At 38.1% G+C, this 13,964-nt stretch overlaps 1 protein-coding gene across 4 annotated transcripts in view; it reads left to right on the top strand.

Annotated features, from left to right (window-relative positions):
* The window catches only part of KCNMB2 (potassium calcium-activated channel subfamily M regulatory beta subunit 2), a 1,871,591-nt gene that overhangs the window by 1,733,240 nt on the left and 124,387 nt on the right, over positions 1-13,964 (top strand). For all 4 annotated transcript variants that reach the window (XM_044070129.1, XM_044070130.1, XM_044070128.1 and 1 more), the window contains one exon: positions 2,976-3,104. In XM_044070129.1, the coding sequence (XP_043926064.1) occupies positions 3,049-3,104 (56 nt within the window). In that variant the 5' untranslated portion in view covers positions 2,976-3,048. The remainder of the gene's footprint in view (positions 1-2,975; positions 3,105-13,964) is intronic.

Genomic DNA, 13,964 nt, shown 5'->3' with positions numbered 1-13,964 from the left:
TAGATATGGGCCAATGTGGTTTTGTGGAGATAAGGCAAACATATGACAACATTAACACAGCAATGATGGTCCAGAGGGAAGCAGAATGGAATAAAATACCACTATTATTGGTGGATCTCAAGTTAGAGAAAACATTTGACTGAGTAAGCTGAATTTTGAGTAGGATAATGGAAGCATTTGTATTTTCTGATACAATAATATGGTTAATTAGAAGGATATATGAGGGATCAGAGGCAAAAATCAAAGTAGGAGCGTTTCTCAATGATAATTTTTTGTCTGAACGGAGAAACCAGGTAGAGGTTTCCTCTTTCCCCTTTGTTATTTGTGTTTTATTTTGTGCCATCAGCAAAGAAAAAAAAGGGACTCAGAAATTCAAGGATTTAATTGGTATGGTGCTCAAGAAAAGTTGGATTTATATATATATATATATATATATATATATATATATATATATATATATACATATATATATATATATATATATATATATATATATACATATATATATATACATATATATATATATATATATATATATATATATATATATATAAACACACACACACACACGTATACACAGGTCAACTTCTAAATTTCAAACTTTCAAAACATCAACTTTCTTATGGTCGAGACCATAAGATCAAAGTTTTGAAACTTTGAACCATTTAAATGGAGATCAAAATACAGCATGGCTGGTTTATTTACTGTTTTCCTCATTGTAGTGTGATCTTGGAGTTGGCATATTTAATTAGCAGGGGGTGTGAGGGGTGCAGGGGGGCTTACCCCCTGCAAAAACATAAAAAAAAGAAAAAAATGTTGTTTTTATTTTTTTTATTTAAATTATACACACACACACACACACACACATATATATATATGTGTGTGTGTGTGTGTGTGTGTGTGTGTGTGTGTGTGTGTGTGTGTGTGTGTGTGTGTGTGTGTGTGACTGAAATGGTGCAATGCACTGTAGGTAGAAAGTGTAAAGGAGGGAGAATGTACAACTGATTGAATGCTCATTTGAGGAAATCACATATGGCTGAATTTAGTTTTATATAGTGTCGGTAAGCAGGTGTGCACAGCAAAAAATGAATGTTTGAATGATGTTTTGGTGGCTGTGAAGATGAGAAAAACTGTGTTAGAGCAGTTGAGAATATGCAGGTGTTTGTGGGTTAGGGTTAGTGTTAGGGTTAAGAAAGGGTATAGACTCAGTGTTATGCATGCTTTGTGTTGTCTGTGTTCTGTGTCCTTTTGACTTGTGTGATGGTACTGTCAGGGGAAAGAGTATTTAGTAACGTAATGTGTAGGACTAGGATTAGGGGCAAGGGTAGGTACAGCTAGGGTTCGCATAAGTGAGTAAGTGTTTTATCAATCTCTCTTTTTTGTACCGTTTGTGATTCTTTCTTAAGAGTTTATATATATATATATATATATATATATATATATATATATATATATATATATATGTATATATGTATATATATATATATATATATATATATATATATATATATATATATTTTTTTTTTTTTGCATTTGTAGAAAGACACCTGTCCATTATATAGTTAATACTATATTAATCATTACTTTACTTTAGTCAGCTGTATTATACTGTAGTCAGTGTGCACCTTCTAGCACAGACAAAATGCTAAAACTAATCTATTTTTCCTGTGTCATTTTAAATTGGAAAGAGTTAAAACTAGAAATTGTAAACCTGTAACAACATTCTGTGATTAAGTTATTAGTCATTTATTAGTGTATTCAGTTATTTCCTGTGTATTAGTCATACAGATTAATTGCAGTGCTTAATATCTCATTATATGTAGCAGGACTGTCATACAGACATTTTAGAATTTCCTTTTCTTTTATTTTGGCTTATTCTGTAATTGCCCTTTGAAATAGAAATGTTTGTTTGGTCAGTTTTGTTTTTTGAGGATTTTAGGATTACAGATTACAACACATTATTTTCTCAACACTAACTTGTAGTCATTGATTTGTATTTTACAGGGCCATTGTTATAAACTATGACCCTGGAAAAAGGAATATGTCTCTCATTTTGCTACAAAGTTTACTTGAAAAGAACATTTTGTTTTAAAATCGTCCTATATACAAGTTTCTTTGGCCATATCATTTATGAAGTTTTTAAGTGGATAATGATATTCAGATTTTAATGTGTGCATATATATGTACGTGTGTGTGTGTGTGTGTGTGTGTGTGTGTGTGTGTGTGTGTGTGTGTGTGTGTGCGTCATCTGTGTTGTAGTGATTATAAAGATGGAAGCATTTAGAAAACATTTCAGAAAAGATACAGGCTGTGAAGATGTACCCAACATAAGCAACAGCAATGAAAACAAAACCTTATGATAAAAATTCCTTAAACAATGCCAGCTGCAGTGCTGGTGTGGAAAATAAGAATCTAGGAGTAATTATGTTTAACTACAGAACTGTGGCAACAGCTCAATGTGCACTGGCACCATCTAATAATTTTACATTACTCACTACTTGATTGTAATATGAATATTTACTTCAGAAAACCAAATTGCAGAATGGCACACACACCCCAAAAATACCTAGTGAGGCCATATGTTCTAAAATTAAATTGACCTAACATTATGGGATTTTAAGGGATTCAGGCATTTCATAACTGCTTCTTTTGCAAATCTTCTAGAATGTGTAATGACCAAGAAACAACAAAAGCTACAGGAAAGCAAGGATCTGCTTGGGAGTTCCTAAAATATCTGTTTCCTTCCTGCTTAAGTGAATATTTAGCAGTAGAAAGTGTACTGCAGTGCAGTGAAACAATTAAACTAATAATGAAAAAATGTTTTCATAATTTTTAATAATACTAGAGATTGCATGCACTCATGACATTCTGTTAAATAAACCTGCTGACAGCTGCGGACTGTAGTCAGTTTCTGAGACATATTTTGAACTCCCTGATGTGTTCTGCATGGCTAATACAAAGCGCTTCTCTCGTAGGCCTCTACGTCATTGCACACAGTTCTCCACACAAAGACAAAGCAGTGCTGCACGTGGTGGAGTTTCCTCCAGGATGTTTATTTGGACTAGTGGTCGGACATTTACACAAAACAAGCAGCATGAAAAGAGGTAATGTTTTCATTGTTACCTGAACTGTACACTAGAACTGACTCCATAGGGCTCCTTGTTTACTGCTACTGATATTTAATTTCACTGGCAATATTTTAAAAATTGTTAAAACTGAAGAGCTGTTGTAGTAAAAAATGATTTAATGAAATTATTTGTATTGCCTGTCAAGGTAAATGTCAGAACCTCAAGGAAACAATAAGTAGTTTTTCATTTAAAAAAAAAAAAGTTTAACCAAACAGTATCTTTGTAACAGACATTCTCACACTAAAAGTTTTATTGGTATTTTTTATGCTTGCTTTATTTGATAACATAAGACTATATGGTAAGGAAAGAGTGACTTTCATCAAATACCAACATTAATATTCATGTGCTGTATTTACAAATAGCTTTAGTTACTGGTTTATTACAAAATACATAGATCATGTACCTTCTCAAACAACAAATATGAAAGTAAAGAGTAATATAATACACCATTAAGTTGCAAGTTTTACAAAAATGGATAGGGGCTGCCAGGTATTATGGAGATCGACTTCCACCATTGCCTCAGGCTCTTAGTCTTAGCTACTATTCTGTGTGTTTAAGCAATTGCTGATCTGTTGGGGAAAGAGCAGAAGGTAATCCATCATTGGCTGGCTTGCTTACTGGGGTCAGAATATAGGCGTCCTTTCTTGCCTTACTACATCTGTGCCTTCCAAGGGAGCTAAACAACATCAGGTGAGTACAGAAATAATGGGTCATATCTCCACAATTCATCCCTTTTTCTGGATGCAATAGCTTTACTTATGAGATGAATCAAGTAAAAGGCTTTTCTGACCACTGCCGCAGCATGATGGTCAAATGTGAGAGTGCTGTCAACCTGTGCACCCAGATCTCAAACTACAGGTTGTCTGCTTAAGGGGATGCCATTGATGTGGTAATCATTAGGGGCTGTGTTTTTGCCGAATGTTATGATAATACATTTTTTTTTGCGTTTCACTTAAGGGCATGACTTTGGCACCAGTCATTTGTTGCTGTGAGACCCTCTTGAAATAGGGTCTATATCATATGAGCAAATCACACAAATTGCGAACACTCATAATATCGAACATACCGGACCTCAAAGTGCTTTGTCTGAGATTGCGGTACAGTGAATAATGGGATATTTGCCCTTTCCTCACTGAAGTGTGATCTCGGAGTTGGAATATATATTTAGTGGGGCATGTGGGGTGCGCAGCCACCCACAATAGGAAGTTCGAGGTCCGGTACGTTTGATATTATGACCGTTCGCAATTTGTATGATTTGCTCATATAATATAGACCCCTTGAAATATGTTAACATCATTTGGTGAGTCAATGACAGCACGCAACTTACAGTTGTCCACAAACTTGGTCAGCCACAGGCCTTTTGTCTTTGCATGGCCATCTGAGAAGTGGATGTCAAACAATAGGGGTCCCAGGAGAGATCCCTGGGAGACACCACTAGTGACAGGTCTGCTGTCAGAGGTGGTGGCACCTCTTTTGACCTTGTGACCTAATCATAGTAAATCACTCATGAGAATGTTCATACCTGCAAGCATCTAAGGACAGTGCATCTATGCACTATAACAGTGAGTACACCATTCTCAGAAATGGTTAACCATGCACTATGATAGCCATTGCTAAGAAAAGATGAGTCCCTTGATGCCCAAGCTCAGTGGATAGGGGCAAAACTTTAAAAATAGGGACAAGATAAGGTGCAGATGTTGATGATACAGTCACTAAGCTCTCTGATAAATTAAGATTTTTCATATTTATGATATGTTTCATCTCCATTCATGACACGTGTTTCGTGCCTCATGAATGGAGAAAGGCAGCAATCATCCCTCTGCACAAAGATTGGCCATCTACAGATCCTGGAAACTACAGACCAATAAGTTTCACTAGTCTTATATGTAAAGCCATTGAAATAATTATAATAGGTTCATAGGTAGGTACTAGGCTATCTGCCCAAAGGCATTTATAAGCCTAGCCAGAATGTGTTGGCTTTTGCCGCCCCCTTAGATTAGTTCCCTGTGTCTCTGTCCAGCAGAGCCACTGAAGTGATCCCCGGGGTAAACTTTCTGTTTCCCATCCACTCGTCAAGGTTTCTCTTGAAGAGTGTTAGCGAGGAGCTTTGCCTAATGTAGACTGGAATCTTGTTCCAAAGCATGGAAAGTCTCTGGGACAGGAATCTATCCTTCCAGCACATCCTATTTATTGTTGTGGTGAAGTTTAGATGCCTAGAGTGTGTGGCTCGAGGGGATAGGGTTTTTTTTAGGTGGTGCATGTCCATCAATTCTGGGTTGGACATGGCCTTGTATGTCAGACAGAGATCACCTCTGAGTAGGCGGTATGCAACCAAGTACAGCTGGAGTTTCTTCAGTCGAGCTGCATAGGGCATCTGTTTCAGGCCAGTGATCCTCTTGGTGAGGTACTTCTGTGGACTTTCCAGCTGTTGCAGGTGTCTTGTAAGGTACATCCCAAATGGGGCATTGTACTCTATGATGGGTCTGATGAGTGATGAGTAGATGGGCACAATGACCTTTTTTGATCTGGATGCGAACCCTTTTGTGATTAGGTGGGCCACATAGAAGGATTTTCTAACCACTTTGGCAATGTGATTATCAAAGGAGAGATTACTATCTACTTGGGGCCCCAGATCCTTTATTACGTCTTCCGTATTTAGGGGACTACCACCTATGTGGTAGTTTGTGGATACTTTGTTTTTTTCCAAAGGGGATGACTATGCACTTTTTGGCATTTAGCTTGAGGCCATGATTTTGACACCAGGTATCCGTCTCAGTGAGACCCTTTTGGAGGATGTCCGTGTCAGCCAGAGAGTCAAATATAGCCCCTAGTTTGCAGTTGTCTGCAAATTTGGTCAGCCATAGTCCTCCTGTGTTTGCCTGTACCTCTGAGAAGTATATGCCGAACAGGAGGGGTCCAAGGACTGAGCCCTGGGGAATGCCACTTGTAATGGAGATATCACTAGAGATATAGTAAACCTCCAGACACTAGACCCAACCCAGTTTGGTTTTGTCAAGGGCAAATCATGCCTACATAACCTGGTGGACTTCTTTGAGAAGGTCACCAAAGCAATGGATAAGGACAAAATTGTTCACATAGTCTACCTTGACCGGGCCAAGGCATTTGACACAATTCCCCACTTGGGCATTGATGACAATATCAAGAGGTTAGGTACAACCCCATATGTCATATGTCACCCAGTGGATAGCCAAATGCCTCAAAGATGGTACCCAGGAAGTTAGAATTGAGGAGTCCACCTCTACAAAGAGGACGGTCACAAATGGAGTCCCTCAGGGATCAGTCCTTGCACAGCTCCTTTTTGGCATTTTCTTATCTGAAGTCAAGGTCAATGTCAGTGGTTTCTGGCTGACTAAATTTGCAGATGATTGCAAATTAGGAGCTGTCATTTAATCTCACACTGACACAAATATTCTCCAGGAGGGGCTGACACAGACAAACAACTGGTGTCACAGCCATGGACTAAAACTAAATGCCAAGAAACATATAATAGTATCCTTTGGGAAGTCATCTACCCCTGGTAGCTATCATTTTGACAACACACCCCTTAGAGATGACCCAATAGTCAGGGACTTAGGGACACACATAGATAGTAATCTAGCCTTTTACCATCATGTATCTACAGCGGTGAGGAAATCATTTTATATTGCACAAATACAAACAAAGGTATGGCATCTTAGTCCAAGGAGTTCATTGTTCCACTGTATTCGGCATTGATCATACCTATCACTGAGTACAATGCCCACTTTGTTATTTACCTAACCAGGCATATCCAGCAATCAGAATTTCCACTAAAGTTCCTCACTAAAAAATACAGGGTGTAAGTAAAATGTCCTATGCAGACAACATCAAGGCCATATCTCTGTATTCTGCCTCTACAGACATTTGAGGGGAGATCTATGCCTGGCAGTGTGTGTGTGTGTGTGTGTGTGTGTGTGTGTGTGTGTGTGTGTGTGTGTGTGTGTGTGTGTGTGTGTGTGTGTGTGTGCGCGCGCGCGTGTGTATCTTTGACTGCCTTTGGGAGTGCATGTCTGTGTGCATCACTATGGATAAAAACATTACAGTGTTACGCTGAAGCTCAGAATTCACTGGACACCCTTTGTGACTGTGCTGTCCAGTTTTTGTTGGTGTTATGTATCATATTCTCTAAAGAAACATGTATCTGTATCCAATAACAAACTGATATTTTCACTAGATTATGGCAAAAGAAGAACCACAGTTATGGAGGAAATTCTAGCCTACAATGAACACAGAATATTTCTCCATATCCATGCTCTGTTCAGATTATACAATGCAAAATTGTATAAAAGACTATAAAGCAGCATGTAGAAAATATTCACTGTGATTTATGCAAACATAGTGTATACTGAACTGGTATTCAGTGGTTATGTAAAGGATACAGTGATTCAAATACAGTGTTTTAATAATGTCTCTACATAACTGACAGTTGTCTTGTGAAGTAAACACACATTAATGAACTCCAGCCAAGGTATCAGATGTTTTAATAATACCATACAGGTAGTCCGGCACTGACTGATGCTGTTGAATAATATCCATCCATTTTTTTCACTGTTTCAGCTCAGGTGTGTTATAGTTCAGTATCCATGTCTGATAATGACCTGCGTATAGTAAACAGTGAGCAAGAGATAACTAACATAGGAACATTGTTATGCCATACAGCCTGGGTATGCACTGAAAATGTACATCTCTGCCACATAAGCTACTGTATTTACTTACTGGCTACTTTAACATAACCAATTAGTTTCAAGCAGATCTCTGCATGGCTTCATCTAAAATGATGACTTCAGATTGCACCAAATGTGAACAGGGGCACACCTATTCACATTATTTACGTTACTGTAAGAAAGAAGCATACAGTATTTCCATTAACAAAGGTCCATACATTAAAGTCAAATGAACCATGTCTAGCCTTCCTTACAAATGGCATTTTTGTGTGTGTGTGTGTGTGTGTGTGTGTGTGTGTGTGTGTGTGTGTGTGTGTGTGTGTGTATGTCTGTATGTGTGTGTGTGTGTGTGTGTGTGTGTGTGTGTGTGTGTGTGTGTGTGTGTGTAATATATATGTTTACTATCAAAAGTCCAGAAAATAAAAAATAAAAGGGTTTTTATGAAAAAATTTTGAAACATGTTAAAGCCAATTTTCAGTTTGCGATGTTTTGGTAAAAATAACCGTTCAACTGCATTTGCCATCTGAATATTGATATTATGCATTTGCTAACTTTTCTTTGAATTTAACAAAAGTTTGAAACCATACATTAAATGTTTTCACTACTCCAAGAAGTGCATTTCTAGATTATATATATATATATATATATATATATATATATATATGTGTGTGTGTTTATGTGTGTGTATGTGTGTAAATGCGGGGTTTACCCACGGTTGGCATCCCGAGGGACCAAACAAAGGCAACTGTGGGTAAATCCCGCATTACCCACACCCAGAAGTGGGTTATTGCTATTATACTATGACATTATTTAAGAAAAAAAATAATTACTTTTCTTAAATAATGGCATTGTATAATGCCTCTTTGCTGCCCTTCTGCAGCTGTCTGGTATCCGTGGCAGTTCTGATGTACTGCGCATGCCTACGCAGTACATCAGAGCTGTGGCCAAAAGCAACGGAGAAGGCAAGATCTCCGTTGCTTTTTACTGTTTCACTATGTTAATGGGTTTAGCATAGCGAGACAGCTTTAAAATAAGCAACGGAGATGTCCGTTGCTTATTTTAAAGCTGTCTCGCTATGTTAAACCCATTTAACATAGCGAAACAGTAAAAAGCAACGGAGATCTTGCTTTTTTTTTTTAAATGGGTTTAACATAGCGAGACAGTTTTAAAATAAGCAATGGAGATCTCCGCTGCTTATTTTAAAGCTGTCTCGCTATGTTCAACCCATTTAACATAGCGAGACAGGTTTACAAAAAAAGCAACGGAGAAAGAAAGATCTCCGTTGCTCTTACACACTGTGTCGCTATGTTAAAGGAGTTTAACATAGCAAGATAGCTTTAAAAAAAGCAACGGAGATCTCCGTTGCTTTTTTTAAACCTGTGTCGCTATGTTAAACTTGTTTAACATAGCGAGACAGTGTTTTAAAAGAGACTTATACTAATGGAAAAAGTCCGGGCTACCGGACCTTTTTCCATTAGTATAAGTTGATTTACAACGCGCACGCTGGCCAATCAGCGTGCACGTTTTGGAATATTAATGGGGGGTCATGGTATAATGTGCCATTTAGTTTACTAAATGATATATGTTTATGTATACAAAGACAAGTTTATATAATTCCAGTAAAAAATGTTTTTGGATGGGGAGTAGGAACAAATCCCATGAATGTTTCCACCACCCACATCTTTAAATATGCTTACTCAGTCACACAAAATAGGGGGTGGATAGAATCCTCCATACTCTACTGATCCACAATTTCATTATAAATGCAAAAAATGTGTAAAGCACTTCTCATACCATAAAAAGCATGGTCACTGTCTCCAAAGAATATGAAAATACATATAATTATACCCCTTAAAACATCCCTTTCTAACATCATCAAAAACACAACACAGACTTTCTGCTGGGGCTGTCCAGGGAGGAATAGGAGGGGACAGACACTGCAACCTCACCCATGCTTCAAGAGGTTGTCATCTATAGTTCACCTAACAATAGCACTAGGTATTACACTCATGGGACATGAACATATGAGCATGTACTGTCAATGTGCATAAACTTGTACCTTTGGAAGAGAGCAAGGTAAGCTCCCAACAGTAAGGTGTAGCAACATAACTCAAAATAGTTGCTGTGAAGGAGAGGGGAAGATCCACAAAGAAGGGTAGGCAGCCCACAACTCAGCTCTTCTGCTGGGGGATAAATGTGCTCTCCAGGCAGGATTTAATTTGCTCTGGGACTCTCACCTAGTCTGTGGATGGGAAGAATCACTGGCCCAGCTGAGTGCTTGTAAAGGAGCTTGCAGGTTTGTGTTACAGAGAGAAAGAACACACACACAAACATATACACACATACACACACACACACACACACACACACACACACACACACACACACACACACACACACACACACACACATATGCACACACACACAAATAACTGGACAATAAACACTGACTAGACATCTTGAATACTGCAGAATGAACTTTCTGGGTAGACTGCATTGTCTTTCTTTATGTTTTCTCTCATTCTTTCTTTGTTTCTTCCACTCTTTCTCTGTCTCTCTTTTTGGTTGAACTGTCCAGAAAATAGATATAAATGGCAGACTGGAAGCATAACTTCAGTGCCTAATTTAGTTTGCTACAAGCAATCCCAGATGTTGCACTATATATATATATATATATATATATATATATAAAATCTGTATCTATATTTATAGCTATTATCTCTCTCTCTCTCTCTCTCTTTACATATGCAAAAGCGAAGTTTGTCTTTTTTTTTTTTTTTCATTTCATTTCAGAAGTTCGAGTTTACAAAACTCGATGTTTTGGTTTCGGTTATTTGAAGTTCGAGATTTTGTAAATTCGAGCTTTTGAAGTGAATCCATATACACATATGTATGCAGACACATACACAAGATTTACATATATATGTGAGTTTGTCTGAGTGTCTGTGTGTATATACATATATATATATATATATACATGTGTGTATATGTATATATATATATATATATATATATATATATATATATATATATATATATATTTGTGTGTGTGTGTATATATATATATATATATATATATATTCGTGTGTGTGTGTGTGTGTGTGTGTGTATGTGTATACATATATATATATATATATATATATATATATATATATATATATATATATATATATAGATATATATATATATATATACATACATATGATATATAGATAGATATGGACAAATCTGTATCTCTATAGAAACAGATATAGAGTTGTATTAACAGGTGCAACACTGCTATGTTTTGACAGTATCATTCTTATTCACTTTCTTTAGTGTGCTTCTTTATATGTTCATAGGTTCATAGGTCTGTACTAGGCTTAGGACTACTAAGACCTTTTTAAGCCTAGCCATAATTTCCAAGTCTGTGACAAGCTTTGGAACACCTGGTAGTGTAACTAGAGCTTTGGAGATGAAACATTTACAAGCAAGGGCTTGAGAGATGAACCATTTGCAGGCTACCTGTGTCCTTTAGACACATAGCTGCCAAACCAGATATGAATGTCTAACTCCCTATTAAGTTGCCCAAGGTACACTTGAGTTGAGTTAGGGTAGAACTCTGCTTCACCTGGATGGAAGCCTGTTCCACAGGAAAGGGAAGCCTCTGGGATACATACCTATCTCTACCTCGGGTTCTATTTATGTCACAGTCAAGGTCTAAGTATTTAGAAGTGGTAATTCTGATGTTGCTTGTTTTGTGGATATGCAGGCATAAATCTCCCTTCAACATTCTGTACAGAGAAAGGGCTTTGAGGCAGTCTGCACAGGACATGTTACTTACATTATGTATTATTTTAAAGAGGAATCTCTGTTGATGTTCCAGTTGTTGGATGTACCTGGGTGGGCCATCAGAAATGGAGTACTGCATTCAGTAATAGGTCTGAGTGCCATATACAGTGAATCAATGACCTTTTATACCTAGTTGCCATACATTTGTTTGTAAATTGCGCAGATTATAATGATTTCATCACTACCATAGGTATATGATGGTCAAAGGCCAGATTGTTTGTGTCCCCAGGTCCCTGACTGCTGGGGTGATTCTTTGGGGGGTGTTCCCAATATGACAGTTTCCAGGCATGGTTGATTTACCAAAGGATATTGTTATGCATTTCTTGTCATTCAGTTTTAGCCATGGCTCCAACACTAGTTATTTTTCTGTGTCAGCTCTTCTTGGAGAACATTGGTGTCAGTGGAGGAATCTATGACTGCTCCTATTTTGCAATCGTCTGCATATTTTGTCAGCCAAAGAAGGCTTTGACTTTTAAGAACTAAGTACAAAAATGGAGTGATTCTTGGATTGTTCCTTGAGGGACTACACCGGTGAATAGTCTCTTTGGAGAAGTGGACTCTCCAATTCTAACTTCTTGGGTCCTGTCTGTTATGTGACATAAGGGTTTATACCTAACCTCATGAGTTTGTCAACAATGCCCCCCTGTAGGATATTGTGTCATATGTCTTGGCCAGGTCAAGATAGGCAGTGTGAACCATCTTGCCTTTGTCCATTCTCAAAGAAGTATATCAGGTTGGGAAGGCATCTCCTGCCCTTGACAAAACCAAACTGTTTTTGGTCCAGTTTCTGGATATTTCCAGTGTCATTACTGATCATGTCCTTGATATTTTTTCCCATGGTTTTGCATATGAGACGAGTGAAACTTCTGGGTCTGTAGTTTTCAAAGTCCATAGATGGTCTACATTTGTCTAGAGGGATGACATTTGTCATTCTCCATTTGTGAGGCATGAAGCTTGTTTGGAGGCTACAGTTAAATAGTAATCCCAGAAGGCCTGATAGGTCATGTTGTTGTTGTTGTTGTCTTTTTGGCTTTTTTCCCGGTTAGGGGTCGCCACAGCGGAACTCCGGTCCGCTAATGATTGGCAATAGATTTTGATGAACGCTGAGGTGCCAGCTCAACGTTCAACCTTCAACGAAGGCACGCCCATTTACGCATGTCTTTCAAACACCCACCCAACCGTGGGGAGGACATGCAGACTCCACACAGAAGGCACTCCCCGCAACCTCTTGCTGTGAGGCAACAATGCTGTGTTTCATGCTAATTAAAGGAAGGCTGAGATATTGTTGGGGTCCATCAATGCAGTGTTCTTGGCCTCAGGGAGAGCATTAAGGACCTGTTCTCTTGTGATAGTTGGTGGAATTATATTTGATGGTATTTCCTGAAGGAAAGGTGGGGGCGTAAAGTTAAAGCTGAATTTGTCTGTCAGTAGGTTTGCTATATCTTGTGGCTCACTGTAGTTGGCTTCATTAGCAATGAGCTCAGAATGCAATTGTGCATTGCCTTTTGAGGTTGCAGACATAGCTAAAGAATGCCTTGTGTTTGTCCTTGGCCTGGGAGGCCAAATTTACCTCAAATTTTACTTTGGTAGACTTTATTTATCCTCTGTGTTCTTTGTTTACTTCAATGAGAGTGCCTTTATTCTGCTAGGTGCTACACCTCCTAATTATTGCTATGAGTTTTTTTCCTTCTGTTATATAGCTTATTGGTTTTGTAATCCCACTAGGGTGATTTGATTTTTCAGTTAGTTCTATGCTTATTCCTAATGAGTATAGCTGCCTTAATATAGCTATTAACTTGCCTGTATTGGGTTTCTTTGAACACCTCCGCATAGGCAGCAGTGATTTCAGGGTTTAGGTGGGCTTGAAATTTTACCAGGTTATCACTTCATAGTAGGAGGTTAGTCTTAGAGAAGTTCCTGAATGTCCCAGGGTGAGCTGGAGTTCCAGGTTTTACTTTTATTCTGAAGAAGACCATTTTGTAGTCTGAGTTTTCCAAAGAGGACTTTACAGTGCGGAGCAGGGGATGCAGTGCTATCCCATATTAGTGAGGACCACAGCCAGTATGTTTGCACCCCTGGTTGGCATATTGTGTTTACAAAGTTCAGGAATTTCTGTTCCTGCACATTTGGTGTCTCCCTTTTAATTTCTCCAAGTCATTTGGGTTTCTAATACCATGACGGGAATGGATCCCATTCCTAAGTCAAAGTATGATTAAAGTTCATGAAATTAGTATTGTTTCAGTCTTTGATGTCAGCCAGTAGTCCTCTTTGCAGCACCCACAATATGCCCTGTAATGATTCC

The sequence above is a fragment of the Protopterus annectens genome, chromosome 4.part1 (genome assembly GCF_019279795.1).
Source record: "Protopterus annectens isolate FY-2018-M chromosome 4.part1, PAN1.0, whole genome shotgun sequence".
Lineage (NCBI taxonomy): Eukaryota > Metazoa > Chordata > Ceratodontiformes > Protopteridae > Protopterus > Protopterus annectens.
The sequence above is the reverse complement of the archived record's forward strand: the minus strand, read 5'-3'. Positions and strand labels throughout refer to the sequence as shown.